This window comes from Anolis sagrei, chromosome 5 (genome assembly GCF_037176765.1).
Source record: "Anolis sagrei isolate rAnoSag1 chromosome 5, rAnoSag1.mat, whole genome shotgun sequence".
NCBI classification, from domain to species: domain Eukaryota; kingdom Metazoa; phylum Chordata; class Lepidosauria; order Squamata; family Dactyloidae; genus Anolis; species Anolis sagrei.
The window spans coordinates 137240113-137260033 of NC_090025.1; the positions used below are offsets into that span (position 1 = coordinate 137240113).

The window sequence follows — 19921 nt, forward strand, 5'->3', positions numbered from 1 at the left end:
TTCAACGGCAAATGATGGGTTACAGAGTTTCTATCCCTGGATTAATGTAAAAACTTGTTTTCCTGATGTTGAGTGATTTAAGCTACTGCAAACACTGGAGGATCAGAATCCCAGTGTGTCTACCTAATTAGAAGTCCAAATTGGACACAGATGGGTTAGAGCAGTGGTTCTCAACCTGGGGTCCCCAGATGTTTTGGCCTACAATTCCCAGAAATCCTAACAGCTGGTAAACTAGCTGGGATTTCTGGGAGTTGTAGGCCAAAAACATCTGGGGACCCCAGGTTGAGAACCACTGGGTTAGAGGCAAAAGCAGAGGTTAATTACCACTTGCCAGGAAGGATGTCAGCGGAAAAAGCACTCCGAAGTACTGACAACCACAACTGGAAATACATAATTTTGTAGTCACTTTGACAGCTATTAAAGAAACCTGTGGCAACTCCTGATTGGCTGAAGAACTGTCCTGCTAGGATCCATGTCCTGAGTTGCTCAGGACTCTGTCACATGTCTTCATTGATTGGTTCTCTGTGTAGCAGGAAATTCAGTAAACTCTCAGTCCATTTAATGGTCTGCCTCCGAGAGGGGTGGAGTCACAAAGGAATGAGGTGTGGCAATATGCAAAGAGTCAGTGATGGGCTTAATGGGTTAGTGATGGTGTGAACAATTGGGTGAATGCAGTGTACACAATGGATACTTGTGAGTGATAACTATTTCAGTAGGTGAAGCTGAGTTGAGGCATGGGTGATGGATTCTTTATACAGATAGCCTCAGTCTCATCAATGGGAGCAGGAAACATTCTGAAGTACAATCATTGAGTAATTTTCCCTCCTTCTCCCAGTCCATTGTTAAGGGATTATGGAAATGGGGAGAGGAGTCCTTGGTCTGTTGAGGCAGCATTCCAAAGGACATTTAATCACGAAAGGTTATTATTAGGAAAAGGTGTATGCACCTGTTAGGTCTGGTGAAATTGCACCCAAGATGTCATATATTTCATATATTTTATAATTTGGAGGTCTGATTTCTCAATTTGACTGGCTGTTGTATTTCAGCTTATGATATCTGTGAACTATTTCTCAGTAATAAACATAAAAATGAAGCCCTTGCAAGATGAGAAGCAATCAAAGAAGATTTATTTGGATAATTCTGTATTGTGTTGCTACCTGTAATTACTGCAACTTGTGCTAAAGTGCAACAATTACCACACAAAAGACCAAACCTGTGTGGCACATGGATCACGTGCATTTTGCTGTTTTCCCCTCAAGACAAGGGAAGGCTAGTTGGAAAGGGAAACAATGGTTTTGCACATATTTGCTAAGACACATTTTCATCAGAGATAACAAAAAGGAAAACCTTTCTATAATTAAATGGTACTACAACATTTTATTATTTTAAGTTTTTCAGATAATATATCATGCATATTTTATCATGTTATGCCATGGTTTTTATCATGTTGTATTAAGGTAATTATTTTATTCATTCAAACAGTAATTGGGAGATAACCAATATATTGCAAAACCAGAAAATGACTGAAACTTAGATCAGTTTGAAACAATGAATAAATTCAAATTCTGCAATACCAGTCTCCTTTTTTTAGAAGTGTCTGTTAAACAAACAAAACCTAAAATTATAAAATAAAATAAAACAAAACAACATTTTTAGTCTGTTTTTATTTTTGGCCGAGTCTAGCAAGAACTTTAGCTAGCAGTATTAGGAAAAGAGCAACTATTCACAAATCTTTTCACATGAGCTATCTGTAGCAGTTTGCTTTTGATTGAATCTGCAAGGAAAGAAAAAATTAATCCTCTCTCCTTTCTTCTCTGAGAGCAAACTACTTTTGCATTTCAACTCATTTTGCTCTAACTCAGTGATGCTCAATCCTCCTAATACAGTTCCCCATGTTGTGATGACCCCCAACTATAACATTATTTTTGTTGCTACTTCATAACTGTAATTTTGCTACTATTATGAATTGTAATGTAAATATCTGATATGCAGGACATATTTTCATTCACTGGACCTAATTTGGCACAAATACCAAATATGCCCAAATTTGAATACTGGTGGGGTTGGGGGGGGGGGGGGGGGATTGTAGTTGCTGGGATTTAAAGTTCCCCTACAATGAAAGAGCATTCTGAGCTCCACCAATGATGGAATTGAACCAAACTTGGCACACAGAACTCTCATGACCAACAGAAAATACTGGAAGGGTTTGGTGAGCATTGACCTTGCATTTTGGAGTTGTAGTACACCTACATCCCAATAGCACTGTGGACTCAAACGATGATGGATCTGGACCAAACTTGGCAGGGATACTCAATATGCCCAAATGTAAACACTGGTGGAGTTTGGGGAAAATAGACCACATTTGGGAGTTGTAGTTTTCGGATTTATAGTTCACCTGCAATCAAAGAGCATTCTGTAGCCCACCAATGTTAGAATCGGGCCAAACTTCTCACAAAGAACCCCCATGACCAACAGGAAATACTGTGTTTTCTGATGGTCATTGGTGATGCCTCTGATACCCCCTTGTGACACCCCCCATGGGTCCCACCCCCAGGTTGAGAAATGCTGCTCTAACTGACGTAAACCAAAGCAGGGAAAATATTGGGCTATAACTTTTCTTTTTGATCTTCTGGCTTTCATGAAAGGGTTTGGGAGAAGAATTAATTTTTCATCTTTTTTATGGGGAAGTTTTTAAAAAGTGCCCCAGCCATTCTGCTTCCTCTGGTACCTGACTCATTGCACTTCCATATTTTTGGATTTGACCCTAGTCTCTCTAAAATCAACGAGATTCTGTTTAGATTGATGGAAAACAACTGCATCAATCAAATAGCCTGACAGATAGTAGGCATCCCATGGTTTACATAGTCCTCTGCAATAGAAATATATCCAGAAAAGCCATTAGCATCCCTGTTTGTTCACAAAACCCCATCACTGTCATTTAGTTTTGCCCCTTGAACTATCACTTCTTGCACTTAGGGATATTGTACTTACTGTTGCCTCAAGAGGAAGAAAGTGACAAGTTAACATTTACAAGTTTTGTTGACTCTGCTGTAGATCGGACTGCCATATCTGAAATCAAACAGACTAGATTTTACATCTGTATAGTTCCTCTCCTCCCTTTAAGTTGGGAATATAACCATGGCTGTAATTCAGCAACTATCCTTTCTGTCTTATGGAGATAAAAAAGATATTGCCAATATCCTGTTAGAAGACTAATGACGGCTTTGTTATTATACCACTGAGTGAAATTTTCCCTGGCAGATATAATTAGTATTCTGCAGGGTTGAGTAGCCATGATAAAAGTTCTTCTCTTACACTTTGTAGAGAATATAGGTAATTACATTGCAATTCTCCATCAGCTACTAGTAGTTTCTGAATAATCTTATCCTCTATGAATGAGTTTGATTTGGGGCAAAAAATGTGGTAAATAAACTGAATGAATAAATACAGGCACAGTTTGACTCCCACATGTGGGAGGAAGTTTCAGGAAATGTCCTATTTAGAAAAGTAATATACACAAACAGAAAGAAACCCTCAAAACACACAACTAAATCAGGTAAATCTTGGAAAAGAACACCACTTTGAACCTTCGGGAGACTCCTTGGAGGCTTCTTCCAAAATGCATCCAGGGATGACTTTCTTTTCTTTCACAAGCCTGAACTTTTCTTATGATTTCCGTTTTGGTGACCAACCTTATAGAGATTTAGCTTTTAATATGCTGCTGAGGTAGTCTTTCCTATTGTCCCTTTTTATCTCTGTTTTAACATCCATTGTGGAGGCAATTGTGGTTCACCTTTCCAGCTGTTGGTAGATGCACACAACTATGGTAAGATTGGCTAGAGCAGAACCTTGTTCTTTCCCAGCTCATGGTATATTGCATTGTTCTCCACAAACATGCGGCTGCAAATCAACATCTGGAGTCTGTGTTTTTCCAGCTATACTTCACGATCCTATTAATCCTGATGCTGCTCAAATTTTTTGAGCAACATGGAGGATGGAAGGGATCAGAAAAGATTTTTTTAAAAATAGCTTCTTTATGATTTATTAACTGATATATAGGAGCCCTCAGCACAGTGGGTTAAACCCTTGTGCCGTCAGGACCACTGACTGAAAGGTTGGCAATTCGAATCCAGGGAGTGGGTTGAATAAAACATCTGGACATCTCATAGGCAACATCCTTGCAGACAGTCAATTCTCTTTCATGTCTCTCCTGACATGAAAAAAACCCTGAAATATGACTGCAGTATAAAGAAATCTGATCCAATTTCTTTCCAAAACCAAAGCTGACATTACATTTTCTAGTAGCAAATTCCCAGTTAGCCTATGTGTTGTATAAAGAAGTATTTTTATCTGTCTTGACCCTCCCACCATTTAACTTCTATGAATAATAAATAAATACATGTTTATTTGTTGCCTGCCTCTCCTTTTGGTTCAAGGCAGGGTACAACATAGTCAAAGACATCTATAAAAGCACATATTAAAACATAGTTAACATAGAACCGTAACAACACATATTAAAGTATAAGTAAAGGTAAAGGTTTCCCCTAACATTAAATCTAATTGTGTCTGACTCGGGGGGGGGGGGGGTCTTGCTCATCTCCACTTTTAACCCAAAGAGCCAATGTTATCCGTAGACACCTCCAAGCATAACTGCATGGAGTGTCATTACTGTCCTTCAGAAGTGGTACCTATTGATATACTCACATTTGCATGTTTTTGAACTGCTAGGTTGACAAAAGCTGGGCCTGAATCCGTTTCCCGTATTTGAACCACCAAACCTTTCGGTCAGCAAATTCAGCAGCTCAGTGTTTTAACCCGCTGCGCCACCAGGAGGCCTTATATTAAAGTATATACACATATTTATTGTGTTTTAACTTTTGTATTATGTATTTTAATATTAAAGTATACACATATTAAAATACATGACACCAAAGTTAATACACAATAAAAAATAGCATGTGATTTTAAAAATTATAGTTAAAACTGACTGGATTGGCCTGCCATAAGAGATAAGTCTTAAGTTGTGCCTTAAAATCCAATAGCTGGTTTAGCTTTTTATTTATTTATGTATTTACCATACTTTTATCCCGCCCTTTTCAGCCCGAAGGCGACTCAGGGCAGCGTACAGACTGGCAATAATTAGATGCCGAACACACATAAATACATAGTTTAAGAAGAGATTAAATCACATAATAAAATGCATATAAAACAATTTAAAACTATAAAAATCTGTGACTTCCATGTTTAAATCCATGTCCATTTGCATCGTTAAGCCATTCCATATTTGTTCACAATACTGAGTTTATCTGGTTATAATGACATTCCAAAAGCTTGCTCGAAGAGCCAGGTTTTTTACTCTTTTCCTAAAGGTCAGGAGGGAGAGGGCTGATCTAATATCCCCAGGAAGGGAGTTCCACAGTTGAGGGGCCACCACTGAGAAGGCTCTGTCCCTCATTCCCGCCAAGCGCACCTGTGGGGCAGGCGGGATCAAGCGCAGGGCCTCCCCAGATGATCTTAAATTCCTGGACGGTTCATAAGGATAGACACGTTTGGATAGGTAGGTTGGGCCAGAACCATTTAGGGCTTTATAGGCTAAAGCCAGCACTTTGAATTGTGCCCGGTAGCAAATTGGGAGCCAGTGGAGCTGGCACAACAGTGGAGTTGTATGCTCCCAGAGTTTTGCTCCTGTTAGTAGCCTGGCTGCCGCCCGCTGGACCATTTGAAGGTTCCAAACAGTTTTCAAAGGCGTTGGATCTCTTCTGACTGTTCATTCCACAATCTTGGGGTGGCTGATGAATGACTTCAGGTTCAGTAAGACTTAGGGTAAAAAAAAAAAATCCTTATCAGCTTTCTCAGAGTATTTAATCTCATCCATAATGTTATGAAGATCTCACATTGATTTTTTTTTACTTATTCAGACATTTATCTTCATTCCATTGAGTCAGTTGCTAAATGATTAGTCAACACTTATGTAAATCACAACACGACCTAACAGTGTATTTTTATGAGCTGTCGTTTTTATCATTCATGAGTTCTCTTGCAATCAAAAGTATCTTTGACACTTGAGCGGCTTCCCCTAAGAGCTGCTCTTGGTTGGGATTGAAATTATTCGATTTTTTAAAATACAGCTTCCTGTGATTTTGGATTCTCCATGGGGGTGTTGCTCTAGGGACTCTCATGGGAGGGGAAAAACTTTGTCAGAGTCACAATATACCTCTTTGCCATTGCTAGACAGGGGCCCTTTAAGAGACTTCTCTTTTATGTCTTACTCTGTGGGAGTCACCACAGGCGACACTTTAATTAAACAGAATCTATTACATGGAATTGTTCCATGGTTAAATGAGCTGGGGATGAGAGTCACATTTCCCAAGCCACGTGACAGTGGTTGGGAAGGGTGCCTGCCTGTTACAGTGTAAACAGATGTCTTACAATGGAACTGTTGACTGTGTTATTTGCCCGAAATGCTTATTTGCATGTTTATTGGAGTTTGATTCAATTCTAGAACTCCATATGCTCCATCTGTGTTCTCTCGCTATCATATCAAGCAGTAGGTGACCTGTTCGAGGAAAACCTCTCAACACATTTCTAATCTTCTCATTGCAGGTCAATTGCTGCGATTGAAAATGTTTAGAGAGGATCACGGGTCTTGGATGACAATGTTCTTCAGCACCATCCTCTTCCTCTTCTTTTTTTCTCACATATACAATCTGTGCCTCCTTATCGCTGGGAACATGAGGTAGGATACATGATTTCTCTAAACCAATCTTCTGTCTTTCGTACATTGTATCCGGCAGTCCTGTCTCACATCACAAAATGAAACATGTTCATTATACATGTCCCCTGGAGCACAATGACACTAAACGTTTAATAATCAACAATATTACGCAAGTTGTTTGGTTATTCTTTTTTTAAAATTGCATTGATTCCAGGTACTATTTTCATAAGTGTGGAAAGAGGAACTATCAAGCAGATTGTTGTGAGTTTTCCGGGCTCTATGGCCATGTTCCAGATGCATTCTCTCCTATTGTTTTACCTGCATCTATGGCAGGCATCCTCGGAGGTTGTGAGGTCTGTTGGAAACTAGGAAAATTGGGTTTATATATCTGTGGAATGTCCAGGGTGGGAGGAAGAACTCTTGTCTTTTTGAGATAGGTGTGAATATTTCAATTGGCCACCTTGATAAGCAATTAATGGCTGAACAGTTTCAAGGTGTGACTTTTTACTGCCTGGGGCAATCCTTTGTTGGGAGATGATTAGCTGGCCCTGATTGTTTCTTGTCTGGGATGCTCCTGTTTTTGAATATTGTTCTTTATTTATTGTTATGATTTTAGAGTTTTTTAGTCCACACAAGAAACAATCAGAGCCAGCCAGTCACTTCCCCACAAAGGATTCCCCCAGGCAGTAAAAAGCCACACCTTGAAATTGCTAGGCCATTAAATGCTAATCAAGGTGTCCAGTTGCAGCATTCACACTTGCCTCGACAGACGTGAGTTCTTTCTCCCATCCTGGACATTCCACAGATATATAAACCCCACTTTCCTAGTTTCCAACAGACCTCACAACCTCCAAGGATGCCTGCCATAGATGCAGGTGAAACCTCAGGAGATAATGCTTCTGGAACATGGCCATACAGCCCGGAAAACTCACAACAACCCAGTGATTCTGACCATGAAAGCCTTTGACAATAAACTACCAATCCCATCTCATTCTAAATTGTAACTAAAGCACTAACACGCTAATGAACTCTGAACCTCAGTCACAGACTGTAATAAAAGAAAGAAAGGAGAGGATATATTGCTCTTCCATTATAGATCTAGCTAAAAAACCTAATAGCATTACCAATAACCATTACCACAAATTATTACATTCTTTGATTTCTTATTGCTCAGAAAGTCCATAAATGGTTTCCAATCATTCAAATATTCTTCAAATGGTTTTTCCTTTAAAACTCATGTTAATCTGGCTGTTTTGCTAACTCAGCTGGTTTAACAATTCATTTGTTCATCATCAGTGCTTGAGTGTTATTTCCAGGTCTTAGCCTCCATTATCATTTATTAAAGTAGTCCATATTTGCTCCTGTATCTAATGCTCGATAAGAATATTCCTGGTATCATTGCAAGATCAATCTTTATTCTTTTAGTTAGCATATGTGACCAAAAGCTTTTAGTTTTCTTACATACCTGCCATATATGAAAAAGGAACAACTCCAACATTGAAGCATTTTTAGACATTGTTGACAGCATATTTAGATTTAGATACAATCTAAACATCAGCTCACACACATCTTTTAGTGACTGCAGACAGTAAATATTGTTATTCCACAATTTCTCCCATACATCCATTTAAATATTGTGCCCTAATTTTTTGGCCCATCTTATCATACAATCTGTTATAAATTCATGTTCTGTCTCTAATTTTAGTTGATATCTACACACTTTTCATTACACATTCAACCTTTTTCCAAAGCTCTAAAAAAATTCATTTGTTCAGACCTCGATATCTAGATCTGCTTTATCTTGATTAAATCTCTCCTTAAGTTGCAAGTAAGCAAACCAACAGAGACCTTTCCCTTCCTTAAGACACATCTCTTTTGATTTAAGCTCCTTGCTCTTTTGTTCCAAGTACGACAGATTCTCATAAAGCAGCCATCTCCGGTTTCCTTTGAAAGACTTCTTGTGGTGAAGTGGCTAATATTATCTTAGGGGGGAAAAAAAACATTTGTTTGTGTTTGTTCCAAACTCGCATGCTAGCCTGTGTGATATAATGATTTTTAAATCCAGCATGAGCCTTAACTTTAGTTTGATATTCAGTCTTGATTATAACCCAGATTTTTTCTACACCCTAAGCCTAAGGCCAGTTTTGTGCAAGTTATGGATGAACATGACCTCATAGACTTCAAACATGAAGTCTATGTTGATTGAGAGATTTAAGACTCCATATTGAAGGCATACTTTCCTACTGAGGGGTTTTCAGGGGCCTTACTCAGGATGGCCATATGAAAAAGAATCATGGAATATGTTCCAGCTTGTGGCCATAACAGTAGGTACAACTCATCATGCAAGCGCTATACAGGCAGTCCCTGAGTTACAAACATCTGACTTACAAATGACTCGTAGTTACAAACAGGGGTGAGACAACAAGAAGTGAGAGAAATCTACCCCTAGGAAGGGAAATTCACTCGTGAAAAAGTTATTATGGGGGAAAGGTGTCTCAGCTGAAGCTTTCTTACCAATCTTTGTTTCTACAACAAGCCAAATTTTTCAAAATCCAATTATTACAGCGATAGAAAGTGAAGTAAAATCTTTTGGACAGGGGCACAGGCAACAAAACAAACACCACAGGGGTGTCAACCCTTCCCTATGCTATTTAAACCTACACACACACACACACTTATCTCCAGCCATTTAATAGTTGTGTTGAATAAAGAAATTTCAAATACAGGCAGTCCCCATGTTACAAGCAAGACAGGTTCTGTAGGTTTGTTCTTCAGTTGAATTTGTATGTAAGTTGGAACATGTACATTTTTAAGTGCAGCTCCACACACACACACATTCACACACATATATAAGGTATGGATTCTGTGTTCTCTTTGTCCATTTGACTATCTTTATGAAATCACTGAAAGCCACTGCATGAGCAGGATCTCAGTAGGAAGATAGACCCAGAACATGGAAGGTATTACCTGCCAACAAAGGTGGAGAAGTCAGAAAGTATAAAGTCATAATGGGAAATTTGCGCCTATAGAAGATATCCTATCAAAAGCAGTCACAGAGCAAAAAATAAACAAAATACAGTGAAACTAAAGTAGTACGTTCAATAACAACAAACAGCATAATGTGTAAACCAAGATGTATAGAAGCTACAGTAGTATGTTTAATGATAATAAACAACATAATGATGAAAAAGAGCCAGGCGAAGAAGATCAGGCTGAAATGGAGGAACCCTTGAATGCCATGCATTGTTTTGAGATGCCACTCAGGCTCTGATTCAGAAAGGAGGCAGATCTTGAGCAAAATGGCATGATGGAGAACAGAAAGTGGATCATATTGGACACTATCAATTTGAATGAAAGGGTTTGAATAAAAAGACAACATGTCTTTTGAATGCCTTGACTGTTTTCACTAATGCAGGGAGAAATTGTTTGATATGTGTGGTCAGGCCTGTAGCGAGGGGGTGATTTTAGGGGTTGAACCCCCCCCCCCGAAATGTTTCAGATTTTTTTAAAAAACCTGGTTTACTCATGAATTTTAACTGGTTAACCAAACCCCCATGGTAAGTCTATGAGATGCAAAAAATTAAGAGTCCCTCCAGAACTGTAAGCACTATCTCAAGCAAATATTGACAATTTATTCACACTGTCATTACTTGCAGCAATAGCCGATGTAGTGAAGCAACCAAGTTGGGGGGGGGGGGAGGTATTGAATGCTCTCATTAAGGAGGCCAGACTTGGTGGAGGTGGTTGACAGGGGCAGAGCTGCAGGCTACTGAAGGCTGCTCTGCCCCCTGCTGTGCTTTTTGCTTCAGCGTGAGCTAGGAGGCAAGTTTCAACCCCCCCCCCCCCCGAAATTTTGAACCCTCTCCGAAATTTTCAACCCCCCCCCCCCTGAAATTGTCAACCCTCCCCAAAAATTTTTTCTGTGTACGGCCCTGTGTGTGGTGTATAGATAGAATCCCAACCACATTTAAAGATGAAGGTTTTTAAGATCTAATCAGGGGATACTGTGGTTTTTTTAAACTTTGAATATGTTTTAATGGATTTTAAATGATTTTAAAAATACTATTTATAGTGAATTTTGTTTTAATGTTTGCATATTTATATATTTTAAATTGTATGCTAATGCTTTTATGTCAATCCACTTTGAGTCCCTTTCAGGAGAGGTAAAAGGGGGTATAAATGATGATGATGATGATGATGATAAAGAAGTTGTGGATAATGATGGTGAACTGTGAGGAGAGGATATTTATTGAATGCCCTGCAGTTATTTTTGTTTAGTAGCTTAATGTGAACAGTTGGAGAAGAAGAAAGAAAAAAAAATCTTTTTTAGGGTAACTTCATGAACAGATCACTGATTTTAGAAATGATACATCTTAAAGAAATATCTATTATTCCATTATTCTGCACATATTTCTTATAAAGTAATTCAATCCCAAGCATAATGAAGCATTTCAAGGTGACATCCCAAGACAGAAAGCGGGGTCCTCCATCACTTGCCTCCCCAACACAGGCCTAGCATTGTTATGGTAGGAAGAAATGAACATAAACTTGACTGATAGATAAAACAGCATTTTCTAAAATGCTTCCAAGAATTCAAAATAAATATTACAATGAAATGTCCACATATGTGGCCAGTGTTTCATTTTTATGTTCACCGATGTATTTCTACAGAGAACCACCAGAGAGCAGCAAAAGGCTTTCGATATATGAAATGGATAGGTTTTTATTTGTACTACTAGTCTTGCCTTAGGGTCCAGCATTTGGAAGCTGTGAATGGTCTCCGGTTGTGTCTATTGCTCAGTGGTCCATGAATGTAATAGTAAGTGATAAGTGCTTATACAAGCTTCCTTTATAAAGAAACTTCCACCAGAATGTTTTTATAGTCACCTTTAAAACAGAAAATAATTTAGAATGGAATAGGTCTACACATAACTGTTTTGGTTAGGTTCACCTTTAGGGGAGCATAGAATCATAGAGTTATAAGACACCCCAAAGGCCATCCAGTTCAACTCTCCCCATGCACAATTAAAGGAGAGCTAAAGAGCTTCTGTTTTAAAAAAAAAACCCAGAGAAGGAGACTCAATCACACTTCGAGGCAGTGAGCTCCACTGTCAAAAACTCACCAAATGCAGTTCTAGCGCCCTTCCACACAGTCCTATATCCCAGAATATCAAGGCAGAAAATCCCACAATATGGTATCTGCTTTGAACTGGGTTGTCTGAATCCACACTCAGATAATGTGGGGTTTTCTGCCTTGATATTCTGGGATATAGGACTGTGTAGAAAGACACTTCATGAAAAGTTCCATAAACAGTCAGGATCTCGAGGGAAGGTACTTTTTCAATTAATAATGAAGTTGAAAATTGATACCTTGGAAGGTAGGACTCTTGGCCAAAGGGAGTGGTGTCTACTTGCATTGGTGGATGTCTAGACCATATCAAATTTGTATCTTTTTGGTTGACCCAATGTAGGAATTGTTGTTTGGTGGTTTTCAAACATTGTTGCACTAATGGTGCAAGTTCCACATCTTCTGAAGAAGCACTTCAGAAGGGCGTCTGCTCAATCTGGAGGGCACAGACAGCATATTAAAGAAGCATGGCACAACTGTCCATTTCTTCTCTATCATTCAGACAGGGTAGTGAGAAACACCAAGGAGGGGACCCCACCCCTTTCAAAACAAAGGCAAAAATAACAGGAATCTCTAACCCAGGGAGTCTGTCGTCCCAGCATCCTCCATCTTGACTTTCAGTTCCAACATTTCTGGTGGTTGTGATAGAAATTTCAGCAAGTACTGGGAATTATCAGATTGCTACAGAAAGGAGCCCTGCTGATTTTGCTATACCTGTTCTGCCAGTTTAAATCCATATAAATTGAACTGCATTTCTTTTGCTGGAATCCTGAATCCATCTCTGTTTTTCTTGCTCATATCATGCAGCTACAGCTGATTCTTTGAACTTGTTTGTACCAGTGAAGCAAATCATACTCATCCCGTAGCTGCCTTGAACCTGACACATGATGTACAGCCCATTTAGCAGTGAAAGCACTTCTTTTATACTTTAGCACAATATACCAAAACTCAGTTCTTGTTCTTCAGTTTCCAAGGAAATCTGGTCTGTTGCTGTGTTTTGCTACGTGTGTTCAATCTAGATTGGCAAGTCTTCAGAAAGGGTACTAAACAAATAGCTGGATAGTAAGCATCTCCATTTAAAAAGATATCCAGGTCTACTTGCTGAAGTTTATGGTTTGTAACATTATAGATCACTTCTTTGTGGTGTGAATAACCACAGTCCCTGCTCAGAATGGGATATTGATAGTTCACCCATGTGTAAGTGAGTGGAGGGTCCCTGTCCCCCACCCATCTTTGCCTAGGTTTCTCTCCTCTGCAGCCATTGCATCACCCCGTCCTTGCAGGCGCACTCCTTTTCTGTCTCCTTGTCTTGTACTAGTGGCACAGTGGGCCTGCGAGCAAGCATTGGTGGTTCTAGACGTGATCATAGCAGTTCCAGATCAACCCTACAGGCTGTCCTGTTGAATGGAATCTGGAAGATAGGTGAATGCCACTGCCACCACCCCTGGCAACATTGGTCACGGACCTGGAACAGGAGTGTGAGGACAAGGGGATAGTGTCAGTGGCTACAGGAGCAATAGTGAGCAAGCCTAGTGGAGCATGTATGAGAGAGAGGCCTTCCACTGTCTTACCCATGAGTAAACTTCTTGAATAGAATAACTTTATTGCCATTGTACACCAAAATTAAATGCTATTCCCAGCACACATCACAAAAACATCACACACATTCCTCCACACTAACCACCCACCGCACATCCCACAATACCGCATCAATTGTGCTGATTTGAATTTGGGGCATAGGTAACAATTCAATTTCAGTACAGTATATTTCTGGTATATGTGACTCTGATCCCAAGGAGCTCTGGGACTAAAAACCTGAATTACAGCCAAAATATTTTGGTTGTGTAGACCATGGCTTCTTAAACTGTGAGTCCCAACCCCTCATGGCAAGAGTATAAGATTTCTGAATGCCATCTAGTGGCTGTTTTACATTTATACAAATCTGTTAGCAACAATGGCAATATTTAAAGTGGACTCTGCAAAAAATGTTTCAGCTGTACTTCATACAAAGGAAAATCTTACAAATGCTGATTTATTATCAGTAAATGTTTGATTTTATACCTATTTTACATACCTATACACTTTAGGTCATGTAAAAAGGGGTAGCGAGTGGGAAAAGTTTAAGCAATCTTGATGTAGACAAGCCTTTGGATTCCTGACTCTTGACATATTAATAGTAATGTTATCATGATTCCTCCCACTGTGTTTCTCTTCCTACATCTCTCATGCAATTTTAGAAATTTTGGCCTTTTCCATGCTGGCTGGGGATTCTGTGAGTTGTAGCATCAATAACTATATTTTCAAAACTCTTCAACCAGGTTGTTGCTTTCGGATACCTGTTTACCTAATATTTAGCCTAGCCTTACCTAGCGTAGCTGCCTCTAGATGCTTTGGATTGTAACTCCCACAAGTCATAACCGGTATGATCGCTGTGCAAGAATGCTCACAATTATAATCTAACTATATTTGGAAGATGCCAGTGGGAAAGGACAATCTTAGGCAACAATACATGTGCTAGTATTTAAGATATTACAGAATTTTCTTGTTGTTCTTCTGCATGAAGCTAAACAGAAAGGAGCAATTCATAAAATAATTACTCCAGCAGAGGGGTAGGAAGTCTGTCAGTATGAGAGAAGAAGAAAGCAATGCCTATGGCACTTCATGGTCATCCGTCTCAAAGACTTTGAACAAGGTGTTGTCTAGGGTAACCATGACAACATCCAGGGCATCTTTTGGAAAAAGAAATGGGTTGTGTTGAAAGCTATTCCAGCTCTTTGTTCCTTTTTTTAAAAGCAAGGAATAATACAACATTTCCTATTTGTTATGCTTTTGTGAAGGAAATCTACAGCCTTTCAGACCCCATAGCCTATATATTATATACTGCAGAGTCTTGTAAATATCAGGACTCCAATTAAATCAAGGATTTCTATTTCTGTCAATGAAATGTATGCTGTCTCAGAGCGCAGCTGAAGTAAACAAAGAATACCACCAACTCCCATTGCTTCATCCATTGTTATATGCATCAGTCAAGATAAAAGCGCACACATCTAATTATATGTATATATAGACATTTGAGGCACTTTTCCATTTAGACTGAAAAATAATAATCACTTACAACCTTAAGTTGTTTCTCCTCCTCCCAACAATAGTATTCAGGACTGTCAAAAGAAAAAAAATATGGATGACTGTAGCATGCCCAAACTGAACATTCAACAGCTGAAATTGGTATTCTTATTTAAAACTAGGAATAGGAAGTTTAATCCAGATATTAATATCCAATTAACAAACTTCATTGTGTTATGGATATGAGTTATTATGTGTAATATCAAAACACTCTTGTTGCAAAATGAAGTTTTGGGGGTTTTTTTGAAGCTCAACAACTCAGTTCCAGGAAAATCTCCAAAGGGCAGTGACTTTACCATATCACTGGTCTGATTTGCCTGTGAGCCTTCTCTCTCTCTCTCTCTCTGAATCATCTACACTTTAGAATTAATGCAGTTTGACACCACTTTAACTCCATAGCTCAATGTGATGGAATCGTGGGAGTTGCTGTTTTACAACGTCTTTAGCCTTCTCTGCTGTTGCCTCATGAAACTATAAATCTCAAGAGTCCATAGCACTAGGCTATGACAGTTAATTGCATTAATTCTAAAGTATAGAGCTGCCTAATTCCCTGTCTCCTATTTTCCCTCTCTCTTACACATTTTACTTGGCTGTATACAGATCACTACGAGCCACATGTAGCTCTCCAGATATTGTTTGATTGCAACTCATTGCAACATGATTCCTCATTTTATTGTGTTCCTTGAAGTCATTTCTTTCTTCCCAAGGCACACTTACCACAGGGTTTTCTTGGCAGAGTTTATACAAAGGAGGTGTGTCCTTGCCTTGCTCCAAGTCAGAGGGAGTGTGACTTTGCCTAAGGTCACTCAATGGGGACTTGAACCCTCATCTCCAGAGTCCTACATGCATTCTAAATGCCTCTCCATAAACTGGCAACCCCAGGATTTCATCAACCTTGCTTAGGTCACTCAATGGGGACTTGAACCCTCATCTCCAGAGTCCTACATGCATTCTAAATGCCTCTCCATAAACTGGCAACCCCAGGATTTCATCAACCTTGCTTAGGTCACTCAATGGGGACTTGAACCCTCATCTCCAGAGTCCTACATGCATTCTAAATGCCTCTCCATAAACTGGCAACCCCAGGATTTCATCAACCTTGCTTAGGTCACTCAATGGGGACTTGAACCCTCATCTCCAGAGTCCTACATGCATTCTAAATGGCCCTCCATAAACTGGTAACTTCAGGATTTCATCAACCTTTCCATGACAATTAAAGTAGATGAAAGCACTACAGTTGCACAGTGTGAATGGGGCCGTGATCATGAACCTCTTCACACATACATATGGTGTTCCTCAAATGATAGATACCTGGGCCATCCCTGATGCCTTATGAACTTGATAGAAACCTTCCAACACTTGCATTCAACTGCCATCTATTTTTCTCCCCAATGGGAAAATAGATAAAGTTAGTCCTCCACATTTCCTAGTTTGAGGGGGGGGAGGGGGGGCGTTAGGACTTCCATGAAAGTGAAAAATCACAAATAAAGGAAGTGTTGTTTGTTTAACCTGAGAAATCACCTTTCTAGGACTTTCTAGGTCTTCTAACATGGAAGCTGAACAAAGAATTGTATTAAAGGACCTAGACATTCCTAGAGTAGAGTTCTTTTGAAATCCCAGGTGCTGCAGCATGACAGGAGAAATCTGATCATAGAATGACACTGGAAGACCTACAAAAAATCCTAGAGCAGATAATTTTAATCTGTGAATAATAAATTCTGCAAAAGCCAAAGCCAAAGAAAGTGGAAGGATGATTGTAAAAAAAAATAATTTCTGTGATGGCAACTTTATGCTTTTCAGTTCTGTCAGCAACCCAGCCACCAACACAGTATATACCATCAGTTTGCTTTTCATTATAGGCTAGATAGTTTTGTACAATTTTTAGAGTGGTTATTTTTTGTTCATTTTATAGAATGGATACTTTTGAGGTGCTCAGAAAGTAGATTGCAGTGGGTAGGCTGCTGGACAGCACGACATGTCACCTTGACTGCTGTTCTGGCTGATTATTGCTATGGCCCCTGACCTGCTGCAGCTCCAGGAAGCAAAAAATGAGAATCACTGCATCGGAACCTATTAAAATTGAAGCAATATAGGTTTTTTTAAAAAAATGAGTGTTCCATTTAGAAATATTTTTATCAGAATAGATGAAAGGGAGGAAATGAACAATGGCCTTGGCTAAATCATTGTAATGCCCCTTTCACTTCCTTTGTATTACTTAACCGGGAAGAAATTAGCACAGAATTGGCAGCCGTTGGAAATAAAGTTTTAACACCCTGAATAAATGCTATAGTGACTGATAAGTGGAAGGAGGCTCAAATGAAACTTTTAGCAATAAAAAATGTCCCTACCACATTGGTACCTAATTATCTATAGTAATGGAGAAACTACTATGAGTTCAGTGCACAGAAGATGTAATAGTATTCTGGAAGACAAGACAGGAGTTTTAAAAATATATGAAAAAACCAGTGTGTAATTAAGTAATCTATGGAGTTAAATTAATTTAAAGTTTATTAAAAGACAATAAGATAAAAACTCAACATAAGATCACACTGTTAAAAACCTCTCAGTCAATTCATGAAATATGAAAGTGTTCACTTCTTAATCTAAGGAGAGCAAGGAGCCAGCCATTCTCACCTCCGTATAGATTATGGCAACCATACTGATCAATAACTGGCAAATAGAGGGAGAAAACGTGGAGGCGGTGACAGACTTTATATTTCTAGGTGTGAAAATTATTGTAGACGCAGACTACAGCCAGGAAATCAGAAGATGTTGACTTATTGGGAGGAGAGCAATGACCAATCTCGATAAAATAGTTAAGAGTAGAGACATCACACTGGCAACGAAGATCTGCATAGTTAAAGCAATGGGATTCCCCATAGTAACCTATCGATGTGAGAGCTGGACCACAAGGAAGGCTGAGGAAAGAAAGATAGACACTTTTGAACTGTGGTGTTGGAGGCAAATTCTGGACCACCAGGAGATCCAACCAGTCCATACTTCAGGAAATAAAGCCCGATATTAGAAGCAAAGCTAAAGTACTTTGGCCACATAATGAGAAGACAGGAAAGCTTAGAGAAGACAATGATGCTGGGGGAAATGGTAGGGAAAAGGAAGAGGGGCCAACCAAGGGAAAGATGAATGGATGGTATCCTTGAAGTGACTGGCTTGACTCTGAAGGAATTGGGGGTGGTGATGGCTGACAGGGAGCTCTGGCATGGGCTGGTCCATGAGGTCAGAAGTGAGTTGGAAGTGATTGAATGAATAAACAACAAAGAGAGGAGTGGTTCTCAACCTGTGGGCGCCAGGTGTTTTGGCCTACAACTCCCAGAAATCCCAGCCAGTTTACCTGCTGTTAGGATTTCTGGGAGTTGAAGGCCAAAACATCTGGGAACCCACTGCTATAGAGAGAGTTTCAAAGTCTAAGAGCAGCCACAGAGAAGGCTCTATCCTGCTTTCCCATCAAATGATGTTGTGAAGATGATAGGACAATGAGAACGGCCTTTCCTGAAAATCTTTTCATTCAATCAAGCTTATATATGGATGGAGCCATTAGGAATCCACATTAACCATCAACTACAGTTGCCCAGGGTATTCTGTTAAAGTTAAAAACTACCAAATATAACAAATATGGATCATACGCACACTTTTCCAGGGTGACTGAACCCTCGCCACTTGCCATGAGGACTAGAGAAACTCAGAGATCAGAACAACTCTACTGCCATTGTTCTTCCTTCCCACCTCATGTAAAAAAAATATTGTTGTGTCAAAATTTATGTTGAATGCACCTAAAGAAGAGATGTTCTGCTGCAGAGTTTCAACCCAGCAAAACCTGCACATAGTGAATGGTAGCATCTTTTCTGAATACTGGGTTGGAAGTGTTTGTGCGAGTATGTGAGTCCCATTCATGCTGCTGCTTGTCGATTGTCTGGCTGGCTCCCAGAGAAATCTCTTCACCAACTGAACTGCTTAATGAGATAGCAGGAAGACATTGTGACGGGTTGCTTCTCCGTTTAATTGTTTCTAGACCAGAAGGCCTAGCTATTTAGGTGAGGAAATAAAAGGACTCCAACAAAAGATAATCTTGCTTGGTAAAGATGTTTGCTGTTATGCATATCCTCCTTCAGAAAATAAGACCCCACATCCCATCCAAGATTGGACAAAGTAAAACAGCAGCCTCAGGCAGCAAGTTTTGACAGGGCAATAAACGGATTATTTTATTTGTTATGTTATTGTATTTTTACTGCCAGGATTAGGAGAGGTACTTGTGGGATTTTCTTCTTCATTGCCAAAATGATTTAGCTACTTTTTAAGTACTATCCACCTTGGTTATTTTTTTTTTAAAAAAAAATATTTCCTATATTTATAGCCCTACTCAACCCCAAAGTGGACTCAAGGCAGCTCTACACATATTTATTATATTTTATTTATTTCTCGCACTTCTACCCCGCCCTTCTCAACCCCCGAGGGGGGACTCAGGGCGGCTTACAAAAGGCACAATTCAATGCCAGCACAACAATAAGATAAAAAATAAAACATATATACACAGTAATTAAAACTAGGTTCTTGTGGGTTTTTTCGGGCTATAGAGCCATGTTCTAGAGGCATTTCTCCTGACGTTTCGCCTGCATCTATGGCAAGCATCCTCAGAGGTAGAGGTCTGTTGGAATTAGGACAATGGGTTTATATATCTGTGGAATGGCTGGGGTGGGGCAAGGAGCTCTTCCCTGCTGCAGTTAGGTGTGAATGTTTAGCTGATCACCTTCATTAGCATTTGAAGGCCTGCCTGAGCCTGGGAAAATCTGTTGCTGGGAGGTGTTAATCTGTGCCTGGTTTTTTCCTCTCTGTTGTTTAGCTGTTATAATTTTAGAGTTTTTTAATACTGGTAGCCAGATTTTGTTCATTTTCATGGTCTCTTCCTTTCTGTTGAAATTGTCCACATGCTTGTGGATTTC

The 19921-nt window shown here is 39.4% G+C and overlaps 1 protein-coding gene across 1 annotated transcript in view; it reads left to right on the plus strand.

Moving 5' to 3' along the window:
• Window positions 1-19921, plus strand: part of TMEM117 (transmembrane protein 117) — a 310319-nt gene that overhangs the window by 55011 nt on the left and 235387 nt on the right. Inside the window, 1 exon segment of the mRNA XM_060777572.2 lies at window positions 6604-6736. Coding sequence (XP_060633555.2) covers window positions 6604-6736 — 133 coding nt within the window.